Genomic DNA, 18,494 nt, shown 5'->3' on the forward strand with positions numbered 1-18,494 from the left:
GACAAATGTCTCTCTCTCTCTCATTAGCAACAAGTCTACATGTCGAGTATCCTTCGCATGCTTTCATATCCCAAGATCCTTTGCGCACCCAGCTCTGAAAAAGCATTTTCAACATGGCGGCGCTACGCATATCAGAAAGAGCAACTTGTAAATGTAAGTACAGCTTTATTTATTAAATTAAAACATCTAAAACCAGACTTGTAAGGTTAGGGTGACCGTAATGATATATATTTTTGTTAAAATACTAGACATTGTAATGTTGAGCGACCTCTGTCTTAATTTTCTGCATTTGGCAGTAAAGCCTAACATTGTTTTCTTGAAATTTTGGTGAACTATTTATACATTTTAAATCATTACATACATAAATGGACTGCTATTTGTTTCTACACGTTATGTAAATTTGTATTTAATTGGAAAATTTAAACTTTTATATGTTTAAATCACTGTTGTTAATGTGATTTTTTGTTTATGTTTGCTCTGCGGTCTTGTTTAGGAAAATTGAGGAAAAAATGAACTCACTAGACAATTTGACAACAGGGCAAAATAAATGGATATAATAACGTATATGCAGGTTTGGCTGATCATCTGAAATTATTTTCTTTGACTTGAATAAATTATTAAACAAAGTGCCAAAATAGGGGAATATATTCAGACGTTCATATTCCACTTAATATTTACAAGTACATATAAAAGTACAACCATTTGCAACAAAAGAAAATTTAATTCAACTGCTTTATTGTAGAGCTATGGGATAATTAAAAAATATTGTCTGGGGTTTTAAAGAAAATATATTTCTGTTACCAATTACTTTAGATAATGTATACAAATATCTGAGTAGTACTGTGTGATGTTACTGTATGGATTCCAACAAGAAAGGCAAAGAAGACATCTGTCTTTCTGGAACATCATCTGGATTGTCTCCAGCATGTTTCTGGGGGTACATATGTCCAACTACATCATTATCAAGTGAATTTGCAAAGCTGATGGTTGTATTACATTTTATTTATAACAAACTAATAAAGCAATCATCATATACTATTTCTCCACGAACTACTTCATAACTATCAAATAGAAATGATAACTTTAAAATGTTTTTCTTTGCTTCATAAAGAGAATCATGGTCACTTAAATTAAGAATAAAATGTAATAATACATAACGTGTAGATATCCCAACAACCTCTTATTGCTGAAATCTATAGCATATTTAAAGCAAATTTAAAAAATGAATAGAATAGAATAGAAAGTACTTTATTGATCCCTGGGGGAAATTCAGCAGTTGACCATAGTGCTCTACAAATTTGGTTAGTTTACAGTATGGACTAGTAATAAAGTACTTCACTATATTATGTTAAAATAAAATATTATGCTCTGAGTTGGAGAAAAATCTGCTGACAGCAACAGACATACACACGAAAGATCTAAAACAATTTTAACTTTATAATTTAATATTTTTCTAGGTCTATCCTTTCTCTCATTTTCGCCACGACATGACCGCTATATCGCAAGCCCGAGGTTGTGAACATGTCACCCACGGAAGCGTAGCAAAGGCTAAACAGTCCCAATTCACATCATTCCAGCCGTGGCTGGAGGACTCTCTCAGGGACCCACACTCCCTCGACCACATGGGCTGGGTCCTTGGAAGTATGCGGTCGCAGAATTGAGAGACAGCTACAGTTTTGTTTGATTTTAGTGTTATGACAATAATACACGTTTACCAGACGCTTGATTACATACAACTGCACAATCGAATATTTGATTTTTCAAAAACATGCCAAACACTATCAAATGAGGCATTATTCGCCCTCCTGACTAAATATTAGAAGCATCCCTCAATATGATGCATGGCAGTTCTACATCACACCAACTACACATTGTTAAAAACACTTCTCTCATAATGGCAACCAAAACTGAGCATTATAACATTTACATTATTGTATCTCAGATTGTGCAGGTGTACAGATAAAACACTTAAGACAGTAGTTTCTAATCCCATCTTGATTAAAAATGGATATAAAAGCTAATGACAGCAATCACAGTGAACACACAAGTTAAGTCGTACTTGTTTTAGAGGATATTGACAGTGGATTGGGACGGTGTGCGATCCTCTTCTTCCCTCCCGGAGAGCCAGTGCTGAAAGAGCTCTGTGAGGCCGCTTTGATCGAAACAGAGAGCTGAGCGGCTTGTTGCTGCGCCATCTGCATGCGTTGATAACAGACCTCTTGAGCTGTGGTTCTCCTGCATGGCCGAACCACATTCTTTGAAGGTGCATCACTCTGACAAACAGGAAAACAAGTTTATTCAAAGCAAGCTCTCAGTACGTAGTGCACAAAATATGCATGGATGATGCAGTTGCACACAAAAGGCAACAGCAGCAGCAGTCAAACCAACATTTCCAAGCTAAATTGATAGATGCGTCTTGCCCTAATAGATTAGATCAATGTTCCCTCTAATTGTTCATGTGTCTGAGCAAACACAAAAACTCCCTGAGCATTCAGTGGAGCACATGTGAGCAACATCACATGTGGCAATACCAGCAGCACACCTGTCTCAAACCAATCTTTTATAATAACACTCAAATGAGAGGAGTCATTTTCATGAGATTATTTTGTAATATTAGTGATTTGGCCCACTTGTAATGAAAATAAAAGAAATCTTGTTTTTCATAAACTATGGATTAGTATTGTACAATATGTCTGGGTGGGGGTCCTGCTTTGGAAATCATTTGTACCCCTTTCAGAGATCACATTTAGTTCCCCTTAAACATCCTCATGTTGCACAATGAAATGTAAGCATAGGATGAAGTGTGCATTCTTGTAACTTTCTCTAGTAACAGCATTCCATGATTAATATCAATAAATTTACATTAATAATAAATAACAGTAGAATAAGCACACGTATGACTGAGGAGTCAGAGTGTAACTTTGTGTGGTGTTTGAGTTGTCCGACTTTTTGTGTGGCCATAAACGCACCAGTGGCTTAGTGCTATGTGTGTTGGTGACAGATGACAAGTTGGTTTTGGCCTGGTTTGTACGGCAGAAAATGACTAGTTTTTCGAGATAGAAGTTTTTTACTCATGTTTTTGGTGTGGTTATGGCCGAATATAAACAGTTTTGCTCAATAAAGTGATCGATATAGTTCCTGTCCTCGAAGCATCTCGATAGACGTTACAATAATTGAACGGTGTTCAATTGAACGGTGTTGACGAACACCGTTAGAGCCGCTTGTTGTCACTGTCACTCAGAGTTGCATTGCACGTTTACACAGAATAAATGTGTTTATTTTGTTTAGAGTTCGGATGGGATTTGATTTGGTGCGCGGCACATATTTGCTGTGTGCAGAGGACGCTTGAGCAGTGCGCAATTGCGCAGGCGCGCACCTTAGAGGGAACGTTGGATTAGATATATTCTGCCGTATAGTTAATAAATACATCGGTATTGATTAGTAATAATATAACATGTATTTTTAAGTTTTCTTTGGGCAACAATTCTGCATTAAACACATTCAACAAATGTTGCTTGATTCAACATCCATAGTAAAAAACAAAATCCATACATTTATTTATTTATTTGTGGTGGCCCGCTACAGATCAATTTGGACTGCAACAAACAGATTTACCGTTACCTGTTTTCCCTAGCTCTCAAACACAATATAATGGGACTGTCTTTGAATGGACCTAGTCGTTACAATTGCGTACAATAGATGACAGCATAACACTGCTTCCTAAGTCTCTGATGTGCACATCAATCAGTCTAAGTTGACACTTTTTATCTGAATTGTTACCCAGCATCACTTATGTGTGTCACTAAGGTAGCCACAGCCTGTATAAATGTGCAGCAGCGCACGTTTCCACGTCAACGTCAGTTTTGATACACCTTAACTGTGCCGTGAAAAAGGGCGTAGTGCAGGTTTTTGTGCGTCCGCAAGCTTGATACATGAGGGCCCTGGTCTACCAGAGAATAAGAAGAGGTAGCAGGAGGGATCAGTGTTACCAAATAAGTGAGTTTGTCGCCATATTTAGTATTAAGATCCATCTAGAATAGATCCCCTTTTTCAAAAAGGCTGTAAGGGACAAATCTAGCAATTTTTTCTGGTCACATTGGACATATTAAGTACGTAACACATCACAATTATGGCTGCCCTGAGAGGCCTTGTGTTTACATGCTCTAACATGAAAGCATGTAGCACGCTTCTTAACTAGTGGGAGCTGCTCTCCCATAACCTTTTATAAAATGTAATACACATGCGTCATAGCCAATTATTTAAATTAGATAATGTCATACTTACATGTTATGAGGGAGCCTTAAAGTACTATTAATACGTTAAAGGGGGCCTATGATGCATTATGTCTTTTTGGACTTATAAATGTTGTCACAATGTTGGATACTCGTGTTAAACAATGCCAAAGTGTCACATCATAAGGTTCATGCACTTTGGCGTAAGCTTGCACATAGATTTGGATGCCTCTATTTTGCAGGGTTTCACAGACTAGCAGTCACAGTGAAGTGAAAGATAGCAGTCACAGTGAGGTGAAAGACCGTATTTGCCGCTTCAGGCTATTACAAAACACAAAAAAGTACAAATGTAGGATAAAGGATAAAGTATTATTTTTTAGATAATTTTGGTTTGGCATGTGCGTAATAACACTGACATACAGTATATGCTGCTAAAATCAGCTTTTTTCGTTGTGACCGGGTGATAATGTTTATTAACTTTGTTTTCGACCATGTCTGGGGAAAAAAAAAGCGCTGACGACTTCAAGATATATATTTAAACAATGTACATTTTCAAAAGATATGATACTACTGGAGGGTGGGGCCTGGTTTCATTTGCAATCTGGGAACTCCTTCAGAATCGGACATCTTGCAGACAAGACTCAAAAAATGTGTTATAAAATTGACTGTGGAGCAAAATGTACGCAAAATTTACACCAAAGCACATCCAATACGTATTATCTGGACCACAATTAAGTTTTTTAAGTAAAGATTAAAACCACCATATTCCCTTTAATTATCGAAAAATCACCCAATAATTGGTTAGACTGAATAAGATGTGACGGTAAAAGAGATTAAGACCTTGATTTGTCAACTTACAGTTCCTTTGGCAGCAAAGTGTGAGATTCTCTTCTTCTGACCAGGAATGAGGGTGGTTAAAGTGTTGTCAGTGTTTTTCTCCTCCTCGAAATCTCTAGAGGGCTGAGAACGCACAAGAAAAACATGTGACACCAAAACAAGACTAAATGGAGGGACAAACATAACAGAAGAGGGACGAGTACCTGCTTAGTTTGCCTTCCTTTATCTTCCTTCTTCACGTCCTGGGATTCATTGAATATGCGTAAACACTCCTCCATGGGATCTGTGTCAAAGTCCAAATCATCCTGGAAGATTGACAAGTCAATTTCACTAACGGCGTCTTTATATGGCCTGCCCGCCTCTGTGGCTCCATCGGCCTCATCCTCAGAGGAAGACGGCGTCAGCTCTGATGCCTTCCTTTTATTCAGTCGCCCCCGCTTCAAAGCATTAGCGCATTTCCTCACAAGCGTTTCCTCCGGCTCTTCGTAGCCGCCGTCCGTCTCCATCGGTTCAGCCTCCTCGGCGCTCTCGTCCCCGAAAAGATCGGCGTGGCTGAGACTCACACTTCTCCGTTTCTCCGGCAGCCTTTTCCCGTTTTTGAGGCTTACGATACATTTGATTTTTTCTTTGCTGCCGGCAGAACTACTTTTACTCTTAGCACTAGAAGAGCTACCTTTTACTTTCTTTCCATCCTTGTCTCTTTTGTTACCGTCCAGTTTACCGTTTTTGTGTTGCCACTCCTTCTGCTTGCCCTTATCTAATGTCTTGGACTTCCCGCTTTCCCCTGCACGGATTTCCGTGTCTTTATCTCGTTTGCTCGAGTTGGTTTTGACTTTTTCCGTAAATGTCACCTTTCCATCGCCTTTTTTATGCTCCCTATTAACTTTGTCGGCCGTCTTAACCTTAACCGTATTCTTTCTATCGTCAGTCTTACCATGACTTTTATTCTCCTTTTTCGTAGAGGCCTGACGAGAGTTATTTAATGACTCCTTGTTCTTGTTGGTACTCTTACTGCTAAGAGAGGATTGGCCCTCTTTTTCTATCTTAGACTTGTCACTCTTTACGTGACTACTTTGACTGATCATGTTCTTTTTTTTTGGGCTAATCTTTTTTTGGATCTGCTCCAGCATGACTAAGTCCTCTACGAAGTCCCCTTTATTTCTCTGCCCCAGTGCTTTTAGGGCACCTTTAGTCCTCTCTTCCCCGACATTGTCTCCCGTCAGCAATAAACTCCTGCCTTTCCTCTGCTGGAGACTACTAAGCGAAGTGGGTCTGTATTCCGTTCCAGAGCTCTCCTCCTCAGAGTCCGAGATTGTGTACTTGTTTGTATCCACAGTTTGCTGCTGTGCTTTTTTCACAGACGGGACAAAAGCATCAGTTGACGCTTTGAGTTTCTGCGTCTTTTTGCCCTCCATCGCAACGTCCCGTTTGTTGTTATCCCTCTTGCTTTTTGCCGCAATCCCTGCGGCATAGTTGGAGAGCGGGTCATACTCCATGTCTGTAGAGGGACGCGAAGTGTCCACTGTGTATTTACATGTCGAGGAGGATGTCCTGGAATACTTTGGACTTGGGGGAGGAGAGGGGATTTTCTGTGTGTGTGTTCGAGATGGATTCTTCTTTAAAGACGTAGGCACATACTCCATGGAGTTGCTATTGCTTCCCCGACTGTCCGAATCCAGCGTGTACTTGCTGCAACCAGGATTGGGGTTATACCCTCCGGATGTCATCTGGTAACAACCGGGATCGTACGCCAAGTGTGTGCCGGCTGCCGAAGCTTGACCTTTGACGACATCAGAGGAAGACACGCTTCTTCCGCTGGAATTATACGGTTCGTCCCCAATCCTTGACAGCTTCCTCTTCTCCCTCTCCACCTCATTGCGAACCTCCTCGATAGCCTTGTTGACCAGCTCCAGTTCGCCGCTGAGGTCTCCCGAAGGGGATGGCGCCTCATTCTGCTGCCTCTCAACTTCGGGTTTGAACGGGTCATAGCCTTGTTCTGTGGGAATGCAACATATTTTAGGAATCAAATTTTGGGTTGTATGATTATGCAAAATAAATTGTAAATCATGATTTTCCTGCGCAGAATTGAGATCGCCACTCTTTGGGATGATTCTTTTGGCACACATACATAGACTGTTGCGGGCCACTATAATCACACTCCTCGTTGTCTTGTTCAGCTTTAAAACATTCAACACTTAACACATTTAGTATATCTGTATGTGGAATTAAATGATGGAATGGATTAAAAGCAAATAAATCAAAAAAGGTATCAATATGTTCCAGTTTAAGGAACGGTTACAACTCAAATTGTTTACAAAGTACAAGGAATAAGAATCTTGATAAACATCTTGATCCCTATTGAAAAATGCAACCATCATCTTATCATAACTCATTAAGTAAATCAAAATATATAAACAACTATTTATTCACTTTTTTGATTATTTATTTATTAATTGAATATGTTTGTGTTACAATTTGATTACAGAAAGTGAAACATGTTATAAATTGCTATGAAATGGAAAAGGAGTAGGATTAAGCCCTGCTTCTCCCTGCTCCTTTTCGGACATGCTGTAATGAGAGACTGGAAATTTGTGATGTACCATATTGTGACTATATGCACGTTACAAATAAACTAAAACCCTGACCAAAAAACTTCAGATTGTCTTTCTGTTGTTCTCTAGGGGAGATCCCGGAAGGACAGTTGACTGAGGCCTTTTTTAAAGGGGCCATATTATGATTTTTTTTTTTTTACCTACAATTAAAACACATCCTTGTGGTCTAAGTAACATGTAATGTGGATTCTTTTGTCAAAATGTTGCCTATATTTTGTTTTACAGACCATCTTCAAGCCGCTTTCTGACCGTCTCATCAGGATGCGCAATTTTGTGGGCAGTCTAATTTACATGCCGAAGCCCTCCTCTTGACCAAGCCCCCTTCGACTGAGTCTCCACCTCGCCAGCCCATCTATCCATCCATTTTTTACCGCTTGTCCCTCCCGGGTCGCAGCCATGTTGTAGTTTTTAGCGCTTCCAAATCGAGTCTACTGACAGATGTAAATTAGAACTATGCACGACTTTTTATTAGAAATGCCAACAGCAGAGGATTTTAGTATGCATGTGCATAATATGAGCCTTGGACGTATTAGTTATTTAAGTACTTTTTTAGATTTTTAGTTAATCATTAATATTTATTGTTTATATTGTACAAAGAGAGCACAACCTACTAAGTCAAATTCTTTGTGTGTTAAACATACCGGGCCAATAAAGCTGATTCTGATGTACGAGCCAATATGCTCCACAACAATCGAATACAGAAAAAGAAGGAACTTATTGACTACAACTTTGGACTACAACTAAATAAAAATGTCGGACTCGAGCAAAGCTCATCGGGTAAACCTCTACCATATCTGATGACTTAAGGCAAAATACGTCACTAAAGTTTCAAATTACGTCCTGATTGGAAGAAGGCAAGATTGTTTTATAAATATCTCCGGTTTGATTTCAAACTTTTGAGACTTATGGCGATTACAAATACACAAAAATAGGTACAAACAGGTAAGAAAAGTTAGTTTTGCATAATTGGACCCCTTTGAAAAAATGCTTTTCTCTTTTATGGGAAGGAGGGTTTGCCCTACATGCAATTGAACGTGTCAGGAAAAGGAAAAATAAAAGCCGCCACACTTTAAAAATGTGTTGTTGTTTTTTTTACATTAAAACAAATTAAGGTACCGGTAAAAAAATGTATAAATGGATTGACTAGTGAGGCTACGAAAACTCAGCCGCCAAAAAAAGACTTAGCTTACTGAAACAGCAACATTAAAAAATCAGGCTGTTGTGATAACATAAGCAATACACACAGGATTGTCTGGAGCACAAGATGCATGTCTGCTTTGTGGACGTGTTTTAGTATATTTGAGATGTACACGACGGTGTGGCTCGGTTTGTAGAGCAGCCGTGCCAGCAACCTGAGGGTTCCTGGTTTAAACCCCTTGCTCCTGATGGGTCATGATTAGGGCCTTGCATGGCAGATCCCGCCATCAGTGTGTAAATGTGTATGTGTGAATGTGGAAATAGTGTCAAAGCGCTTTGAAGGTATAAACCATTTACCATTTACACGCGGACAGCAAATTTAAAAATGTGTAATATGCAAATATCAAGAGGACAGTAGCGGCTTTGAAGGAGTCACCAAAAACACCAGAAAAAGATGCTAGATTTGTCATTAGTCGTTCTTAATAAAGAAAAAGTCACTAAGAGGACTGGAGAAGTCTCTTGAAACTTGAATGAATCCAAAGTACATTGTACAATAAGCAGCAACAATTGAAAAATACAGCAAAATTATATAAAATAAGATAAAATATATGTTAATACTAATAACACAGAATTGTTTTTGAATGTAATTCTAACATGTTTGTTTGCCTTTTTAAAGAAAAACATATGCATCAACGCAGATTATGCAAATGATCTGATGTCATATTGGTTACACCCCCACTGCCATAGGTATGTTGGCAAGCTGAGGGAAACCCTGGGAGGTCCCAGAAGGGTAGTTGATGAAGGACTTTCTTAACAGAAGTGAATAGCATGACTACTCTGTTTTTAACAAGAGAACAAAATGAGTGATTAAGTACAATGACATTGTAGTACATTTGAGTCATTTCGAAATTAAATTGCATGTTAGTTCAAGAGTGCGGGCAGCACGGTGGAAGAGGGGTTAGTGCGTCTGCCTCACAATACGAAGGTGCTGAGTAGTCTGGGGTTCAATCCCAGGCTCGGGATCTTTCTGTGTGGAGTTTGCATGTTCTCCCCGTGACTGCGTGGGTTCCCTCCGGGTACTCCGGCTTCCTACCACCTCCAAAGATATGCACCTGGGGTAGGTTGATTGGCAACACTAAATCGGCCCTAGTGTGTGAATGTGAGTGTGAATGTTGTCTGTCTATCTGTGTTGGCCCTGTGATGAGCTGGCGACTTGTCCAGGGTGTACCCTGCCTTCCGCCCGATTGTAGCTGAGATAGGCTCCAGCGCCCCCCGCGACCCCGAAGGGAATAAGCGGTAGGAAATGGATGGATGGAGTTCAAGAGTGCATAACAGGCTATTCATAGCGTGCATCAAGGTTATAAGGAAAATGTTAATTGTAGAATGGAATGCCACTGTGTCACAGCACAGATTCTAAAATATGATCAGCACTTGTCCTGAATCTTCATCGTCACACCTTGTACAGTACAGTACACAATAGAATGCCTCCATTGCCGTTTGAACATTGTACAACAAAAATTTCAAAAAGCCTATGTCAAGGTTTGTAATACACAACTTTGCATGGTGAGCAAAATGCAACAAATGTATTTATATACGATGGGCTCAGCTCATTTGGTTGACCTGACATGGCCTTTTCAAAACAACCGCTGTGACAAACGTCATGTATGACTGCAACTGTACTCACAAAAAGTTAGGGATGTTCGGCTTTCGGGTGAAATTTAAAGGGCAATTGCCCTTTTTTGTGGAATTTTGCATATCATTCACAATCTCTAAGTAAGACAAGAACACACGTTTTTCTTTTTTTTTTATGCATTCCAATTTGTAAAATATGGCAAGTACGAAGTGGCTAACAATGCAGTTAATGGGGGTACTCTAATTCACCCATGAAGACCTCTAAAAAACATCCCAAAACCGCCAACAATATTCCATTTACCAAGTATTAGCGATATTGTTATCATAAGCGCTAACCCAGAAACTATTTTTAGCGGCGCCAAGATCCCAGAGCGGTAACTAACTCATGCAGCTATAGTACTGACGTACTGAGCTGCTGCTGCATCGCCACTGTCTTAGTAATAGCTAAATCTATATGATAAAACATGCCTCTCACCTGGATAGTAGAAAGTTGTAGACAAAAAAATTATTGGTCAAATTTGACATTTAACTTGGACCAAAAGATAGCAAGAAAGACACAAAAAAAGCTTGTTTGTGCTCACCTTTTTTTTTTTTTTTTTAAACCTGCGTAGGATTATGATGAATTCTTCATCTAAATGGTACGATATGATCATCCCATCAGTCGGCATCTGCATCCCAGCTCACATTGTACAGAAAGGGATTGTTTTATTATTTTCGTTGTTTAGCACTTTAGCAATAATGCTACATGATGCTTAATGTTTCACTGAAGCTGTATCTGTTTAACACACAGCTTTTGAAAATTGTAGCTCATCCTCCGTATATTCAGGCTAAAAAATATAAGGTTCTGAATCATCATTTATTCCAAAGTAGTAGTTGTTGTCTCTCATGAAGAAATTAATATGCCGCCTTATGCTTAAACTAACCAAAGTACGTAAATATTACATGTTATTATCAATGTGCCTGTTACTACATTACATACAGTCGTGGTCAAAAGTTTACATACACTTGTAAAGAACATAATGTCATGGCTGCCTTGAGTTTCTAATAATTTCTACAACTCTTATTTTTTTGTGATAGAGTGATTGGAGAACATACTTGTTTGTCACAAAAAACATTCATGAAATTTGGTTCTTTTATGAATTTATTATAGGTCTACTGAAAATGTGACCAAATCTGTATATATACAGCAATGTTAATATTTGGTTACATGTCCCTTGGCAAGTTCCACTGCAATAAGGCGCTTTTGGTAGCCATCCACAAGCTTCTGACAAGCTTCTGGTTAAATTTTTGACCACTCCTCTTGACAAAATTGGTGCAGTTCAGCTAAATTTGTTGGTTTTCTGACATGGACTTGTTTCTTCAGCATTGTCCACACGTTTAAGTCAGGACTTTGGGAAGGCCATTCTAAAACATTAATTCTAGCCTGATTTAGCCATTCCTTTACCACTTTTGACATGTGTTTGGGGTCATTGTCCTGTGGGAACACCCAACTGTGCCCAAGACCCAACCTCCGGGCTGATGATTTTAGGTTGTCCTGAAGAATTTGGAGGTTATCCTCCTTTTTCATTGTCCCATTTACTCTCTGTAAAGCACCAGTTCCATTGGCAGCAAAACAGGCCCAGAACATAATACTACCACCACCATGCTTGACGGTAGGAGTGGTGTTCCTAGGATTAAAGGCCTCACCCTTTCTCCTCCAAACATATTGCTGGGTATTGTGGCCAAACAGCTCAATTTTTGTTTCATCCGACCACAGAACTTTCCTCCAGAAGGTCTTATCTTTCTTGGTCCATGTGATGTCAGATATATATACTTACATCATGTATATAGAATGTCGATGGGAGACTATGGATGTTTTTAGAGCGTTTTATAGGCGGAATAGAGCACATTCTATTACTTCCATTGTTAGCTATTTATGAGTTAGAATGCATAAAAAACATGTGTGCTAGTCTCCCATAAGGATTGTGAATGATAGGCAAAATGCCCCCCAAAAAGTGCAGTTCCCCTTCAAGGATGAAAACCTAAACACCATGTTTGATGCCTAGCATGTTGAACACTTGTTAGCAGGCATGTCAAAATGTAAACAGCATGATGATGAAAATAAATACCATTTAAGTCACGTATAACAGTGGTCCCCTACCACCGGTCTGGGGACCGGCACTGGTCCGTGACGCATTTGGTACTGGACCGCACATTAAACAGACATTAAATCATTTATAACCGACCGCATTTTCTCCTACTTAACTTTGGCCAGTCCCACCAGACACACCAATAAGCTTGTTCATAGATGTATTATAAAACTCCTAATAGGAAGTCGCCATTTGCTATATTTGTTACATCTTTGTCACATGGGACAATGCACATTAATAAACATACGTATAAAAAGTAAAGGTGCCAAATCGTAGCCAAAAGCTAGGTTCCATCTAGCTAGGTTGATGACCTAAGATCAGGAATAAAGTGACCATAGGAGTTAATCTGCATAAGGCAGATGGAGAAGTGCTAGATTGTTGCATACAATAATTGTGCTGAAGGAAAAAGATACACATCTCTTTTGGCCTAGTAAGTTAAAGTGCTGCTATTATTGCCCATAGTTCTATTACATAAGTAGTTAGCAATAACGGATGTATTTACGCATGGAAAATTGGACCAAAAAAGATAACAGTGTATCTACATATGAAATATTGCACAAAATATGAATACATAACTTTTAGAATGGAAATAGTAACCCACAGAAATCTATTAGAACTAATGTCAAGTATTTCTAGCTTTCTTATATATCCATGCTCTTGTCCTTGGATGTGATGCATCACCTATAACCCATCAGATACTAAAGCCAATCAATCAATTGCCTTTATTTAACCAGGTAAAGACTCAATGAGATTAAAATCTCTTTTTCAAGAGCAACCTGACAAAGATGGCGGCACAAACAAAGTTACAATAATAATTACAACAAGACAATACAACAGAACAACAGCAGTCATACCACAACAGGTCAAAAATAATTTAAAACAATTAAGTAATAATTTAATTGAAAAGCAAGTACATTTCCCAAGAGAACTGGTTTCTCAATCTTTTAAAATGGACTTAAACTACCCCAAAGTGATCAATTCTGGTAGCCTCAGATCTTTCTGGATGTCATTCCATGACCAGGGAGCAGCATAACTGAAGGCTTTTTTTTTTTTACCAAGTTCTGTGTTGGCTCTAGGAACCAACATGTGGAGGACATGGCTGTAATGACTGGAGTCTCTACACACAAAGGAACACAGATAGGTGGGGACAAGTCCAAGAAGACATTTATATATAAAAACTATCCATCCAGAAAGTCTTCGGGCAGTTAAAGATGGACAGTTTGCCTTTTTATACGAAGTACAGTGGTGGACAAAAATTCCACAACCAGTAATAAAACGTAAGGAACAGTGATATACAGTGTCTAGTTTTTTCAAGTGCCAGGTGCATTCGTAAAAAGCAAGTCTCCATAATCAAGTAGAGGAATAAAGGTGGATGAGATCAGATGTTTCCTAACTTTTAGGGAAAAACAAGACTTATTTCTAAAAAAGAAACCCAATTTAATTTTAAGCTTAGACACATTTTTTTTTTATGTGTGCTTTAAAAGACAATCTTTCATGAATAATAATTCCTAAGTACTTATATGTTGTGACCAACTCAAGCTCGACCCCATGAGTAGTCAATATTTTAGGGATGATCAATGGCAACCGTTTGCCATTTGAGAATAACATCACCTTAGATTTGTCTGCATTTAACACTAGCCTAAATTGGGTCAGCTGGGACTGAACAACATCAAAAGCAGACTGCAATAGTTAAAGGGTTTGCACTGCAGAGGGCGATAAACAATATATGACCGCATCATCTGCATAGAAATGGAACGCAGCATCTGATATTTTATCACAAAGACTGTTCACGTAAATGGAGAACAGCGGTCCTAAATTTGAACCCTGTGGTACGCTCTTTAACAAAGTGAGGAAAGGTGAAGAAGAACCAGCAAATTGGACACATTGTGTTCTATCAGAAAGGTAATTAGAAAACCAGTTAAAGGCCTACTGAAACCCACTACTACCGACCACGCAGTCTGATAGTTTATATATCAATGATGAAATCTTAACATTGCAACACATGCCAATACGGCCGGGTTAGTTTACTAAAGTGCAATTTTAAATTTCGCGCGACATATCCTGCTGAAAACATCTCGGTATGATGACGTCAGCGCGTGACGTCGCGGATTGTAGAGGACATTTTGAGACAGCATGGTGGCCAGCTATTAAGTCGTCTGTTTTCATCGCAAAATTCCACAGTAGTCTGGACATCTGAGTTAGTGAATCTTTTGCAATTTGTTCAATGAACAATAGAGACAGCAAAGAAGAAAGCTGTAGGAGGGAAGCGGTGTATTGCGGCCGACTTCAGCAACACAAACACGGCCGGTGTTTCATTGTTTACATTCCCGAAAGATGACAGTCAATCTTTACCATTGGCCTGTGGAGAACTGGGACAACAAAGACTCTTACCAGGAGGACTTTGAGTTGGATACGCAGACACGGTACCGTGAGTACGCTTCCAAACATTTGATCGCTTGCCCGTACGTGCGTGCCGTGAACGGTACTTTGGGCTGTGGGATTGAGTGTGTTGTGCAGGTGTTTGAGTTGTATTGGCGGGTTATATGGACGGGAGGGGGGAGGTGATTGTTATGCGGTATTAATTTGTGGCATATTAAATATAAGCCTGTTTGTGTTGTGGCTAATAGAGTATATATATGTCTTGTGTTTATTTACTGTTTTAGTCATTCCCAGCTGAATATCAGGTCCCACCCGCCTCTCACAGCATCTTCCCTATCTGAATCGCTCCCACTGCCCTCTAGTCCTTCACTCTCACTTTCCTCATCCACGAATCTTTCATCCTCGCTCAAATTAATGGGGAAATTGTAGCTTTCTCGGTCCAAATCGCTCTCGCTGCTGGTGGCCATGATTGTAAACGATGTGCAGATGTGAGGAGCTCCACAACCTGTGACGTCACGCTACTCGTCTGCTACTTCCGGTACAGACAAGGCTTTTTCATCAGCGACCAAAAGTTGCGAACTTTATCGTTGATGTTCTCTACTAAATCCTTTCAGCAAAAATATGGCAATATCGCGAAATGATCATCAAGTATGACACATAGAATGGACCTGCTATCCCCGTTTAAATAAGAAAATCGCATTTCAGTAAGCCTTTAACAGTACGCCAATCCTGGGCAATCTATCTGCTAAAATAGTATGGTTGACCGTGTCAAACGCCTTTGACAGGTTAATAAATAGAGCTGCACAATATTTTTTGCAGTCCAATGCTCCTATAATGTTATTGACAACATTAATGGCAGCGGTTATTGTGCTGTGACGTTTCCTAAAGCCTGACTGATGTTCTGATAGAAGACCATGGCTGTCTAAAAATTATTTAAGTTAGAATAGAATAGAATGGACTTTATTGTCATAATATTTGCATATAACGAGATTAAGGACTCCAACTTAAGGTGCGGTAGTGGGAACAAATATGGGGTAAAAATACATTACACAACAGGTAATAAAGAAAAAACTAATAATTGAAATAAACAGACTACTATACAATAAAAATAATAAGCAATCCTGTACAATATACAAAACACTATAGAAATACAAAATACTGTACAATATACAGAACAAGACAAGAGTACCGGAGTAATGAATAACAATCAGTGTCGAACGTATTGCACTCGAAGGGTAATATTGCACAGTAGGGTATTAGGGTAGGATATTGTATAGGGGTGAACTGTTATTAGGAGTTCAAGATGGTGACAGCTCTGGGAAAGAAGCGGTCTCTGAGCCTGTTTGTTCTGGCTCTGATGCACCTGTAGCGCCTGCCCGATGGTAGCAGGTCGAACAGGTGGAAGCCAGGGTGTGTGCTGTCCTTGGTGAAGTTGTTATCAAACAAACTTTTCAAGAACTTTCGCTAAAATACATAATTTAGAGATTTAAAGCCAAAACAGAGCCCACTACTAGCAAAAAAAACCTAAAGTCTATGGAGAGCTTTTTTGCGAAGGGGCTCCCACTAATTAAAGTTAAAGTTAAAGTACCAATGATTGTCACACACCCACTCGGTGTGGCGAAATTATTCTCTGCATTTGACCCATCACCCTTGATCACCCCCTGGGAGGTGAGGGGAGCAGTGAGCAGGGAATCATTTTTGGTGATTTAACCCCCAATTCCAACCCTTGATGCTGAGTGCCAAGCAGGTAGGTAATGGGTCCCATTTTTATAGTCTTTGGTATGACTCGGCCGGGGTTTGAACTCACAATCTACCGATCTCAGGGCGGACACTCTAACCACTAGGCCACTGAATTGAATGTTATGGTGAGTTTTTTAAATTGTATTCATCTTTCTGCCACACGCGGAAGGCCGGTCCGTGGAAATAATCCATCCATTTTCTACCGCTTGTCCCTTTTGGAGTTGCGGGGGGTGCAGGAGCCTATCTCAGCTGTATTCGGGCGGAAGGCGGGGTACATCCTGGACAAGTCGCCAGCTCATCACAGGGCCAACACAGACAGACAACATTCACACTCACATTCACACACTAGGGACAATTGAGTGTTGCCTATCAACCTATCCCCAGGTGCATGTCTTTGGAGGTGGGAGGAAGCCGCAGTGCCCGGAGGGAACCCACGCAGTCACGGGGAGAACATGCAAACTCCACACAGAAAGATCCCGAGCCCGGGATTGAACTCAGGACTACTCAGGACCTTCGTATTGAGAGGCACATGCACTAACCCCTGTCCCACCGTGCTGCCCTGTGGAAATAATGTCTACGTTAAACCGGTCCCTGATGCAAAAAAGGTTGAGGACATATAACACACCTGTTGGAACTAAGACTTCTTCAGCTCCTGAGTAGAAAACGGCAAGTTGTGCAAAAACGTACTGAATATTAAATAGACGCATTAACACCATTGCTATTTTGAAATAAAGATTACATAAGCCTTTCAAAGCTTTATGGTTTCGTCAGCTGCATTCCATTTACATCTTTAAAGCCGAACTCGTAACGCTTGCCCACCAATATTTGCGCAGCAAGCACATCTCAATGGTTATTTACACTTTGAAGTCCTAAGAGCGAGTCACCTTTTTGGGCCGTCGGAAGCTTTTGACTGTCGAGCGCTCCTACGTAGGAGCTCCGTCTCTGCTGGCTGTGCCTGAAGTGACAGTAAGGTCTGTTGCACCCACTGTCTTTGCCCTCAGCAGGTTCCGTGTAAAATGGACAGTCAAGCCCACGGAAGAAGCCGGTTGTTCTCAGCATTATCTCCTGATATTCCCTCTCATACCCACGCCAATCTTCTCGGGCCGTTTCCGCATATAAACCGGAGCTAGACCAATGCTTGAATGAGTGCTAGAACAATAACAACGTCTCTACGGCGCCATGTTGGATCGGTGGCGGAAAGGAAATCTCGCCTTAAAGTCTCGCGTGTTTTGCATGACGTCATTGAAAGCCATCATCACGTGCACACGGGCTGACGGGAAATAATGAAATGTACAAAACTTCCGTGTTGAAGTTCATGGTGCGTTCAAGGACCGTAACATGTAGACTTAAAATTTAAAACGTAAAATTATACGTAATCTGAAACATATATTGCTAAATATGTCAAAATACCCATGTTAAATATACAATTATATTCACTGTTGCTTAAGTATTTAATTTAAAACTCATCAGTATGAGGCGTTCAAGAAAAACAATCTATACATATTAGATCTAAACACTAGCTAATTCAATAATTGACACTTGTTTTAGAAGTTTTATTTCACAGGAGCCAGACTGGTTGGCGTTGAAAGTCCTCTGATCAATAACCCTGTAAGAGAAGCACACATTTTAATACAATAGTCGATGGTAATAGAAAAAAAACACTACACCGTTTCATGCCTTAAACGTCCAGCTCACCTCATCTGCTTGTAAACAGACATGATTGGTTATAAATTCGAAATGAATGCATAGTTCAATTCTTTAGTTGGGGGGAGCATAAAGTTGACAAGTCGTCTAAT

At 39.8% G+C, this 18,494-nt stretch overlaps 1 protein-coding gene across 1 annotated transcript in view; it reads right to left on the reverse strand.

Moving 5' to 3' along the window:
* Positions 1–17,882, reverse strand: part of rexo1 (REX1, RNA exonuclease 1 homolog) — a 35,550-nt gene extending 17,668 nt beyond the window's left edge. Inside the window, exons 1-4 of the mRNA XM_061975828.2 lie at positions 17,583–17,882; positions 5,273–7,065; positions 5,091–5,192; positions 2,060–2,273 (exon numbers count right to left, since the gene is read on the reverse strand). Of these exons, the coding sequence (XP_061831812.2) occupies positions 2,060–2,273; positions 5,091–5,192; positions 5,273–7,065; positions 17,583–17,757 (2,284 nt within the window). The 5' untranslated portion in view covers positions 17,758–17,882. The remainder of the gene's footprint in view (positions 1–2,059; positions 2,274–5,090; positions 5,193–5,272; positions 7,066–17,582) is intronic.
* Positions 17,883–18,494: the final 612 nt, after the last annotated feature.

The sequence above is a fragment of the Nerophis lumbriciformis genome, linkage group LG14, assembly GCF_033978685.3.
Source record: "Nerophis lumbriciformis linkage group LG14, RoL_Nlum_v2.1, whole genome shotgun sequence".
NCBI classification, from domain to species: domain Eukaryota; kingdom Metazoa; phylum Chordata; class Actinopteri; order Syngnathiformes; family Syngnathidae; genus Nerophis; species Nerophis lumbriciformis.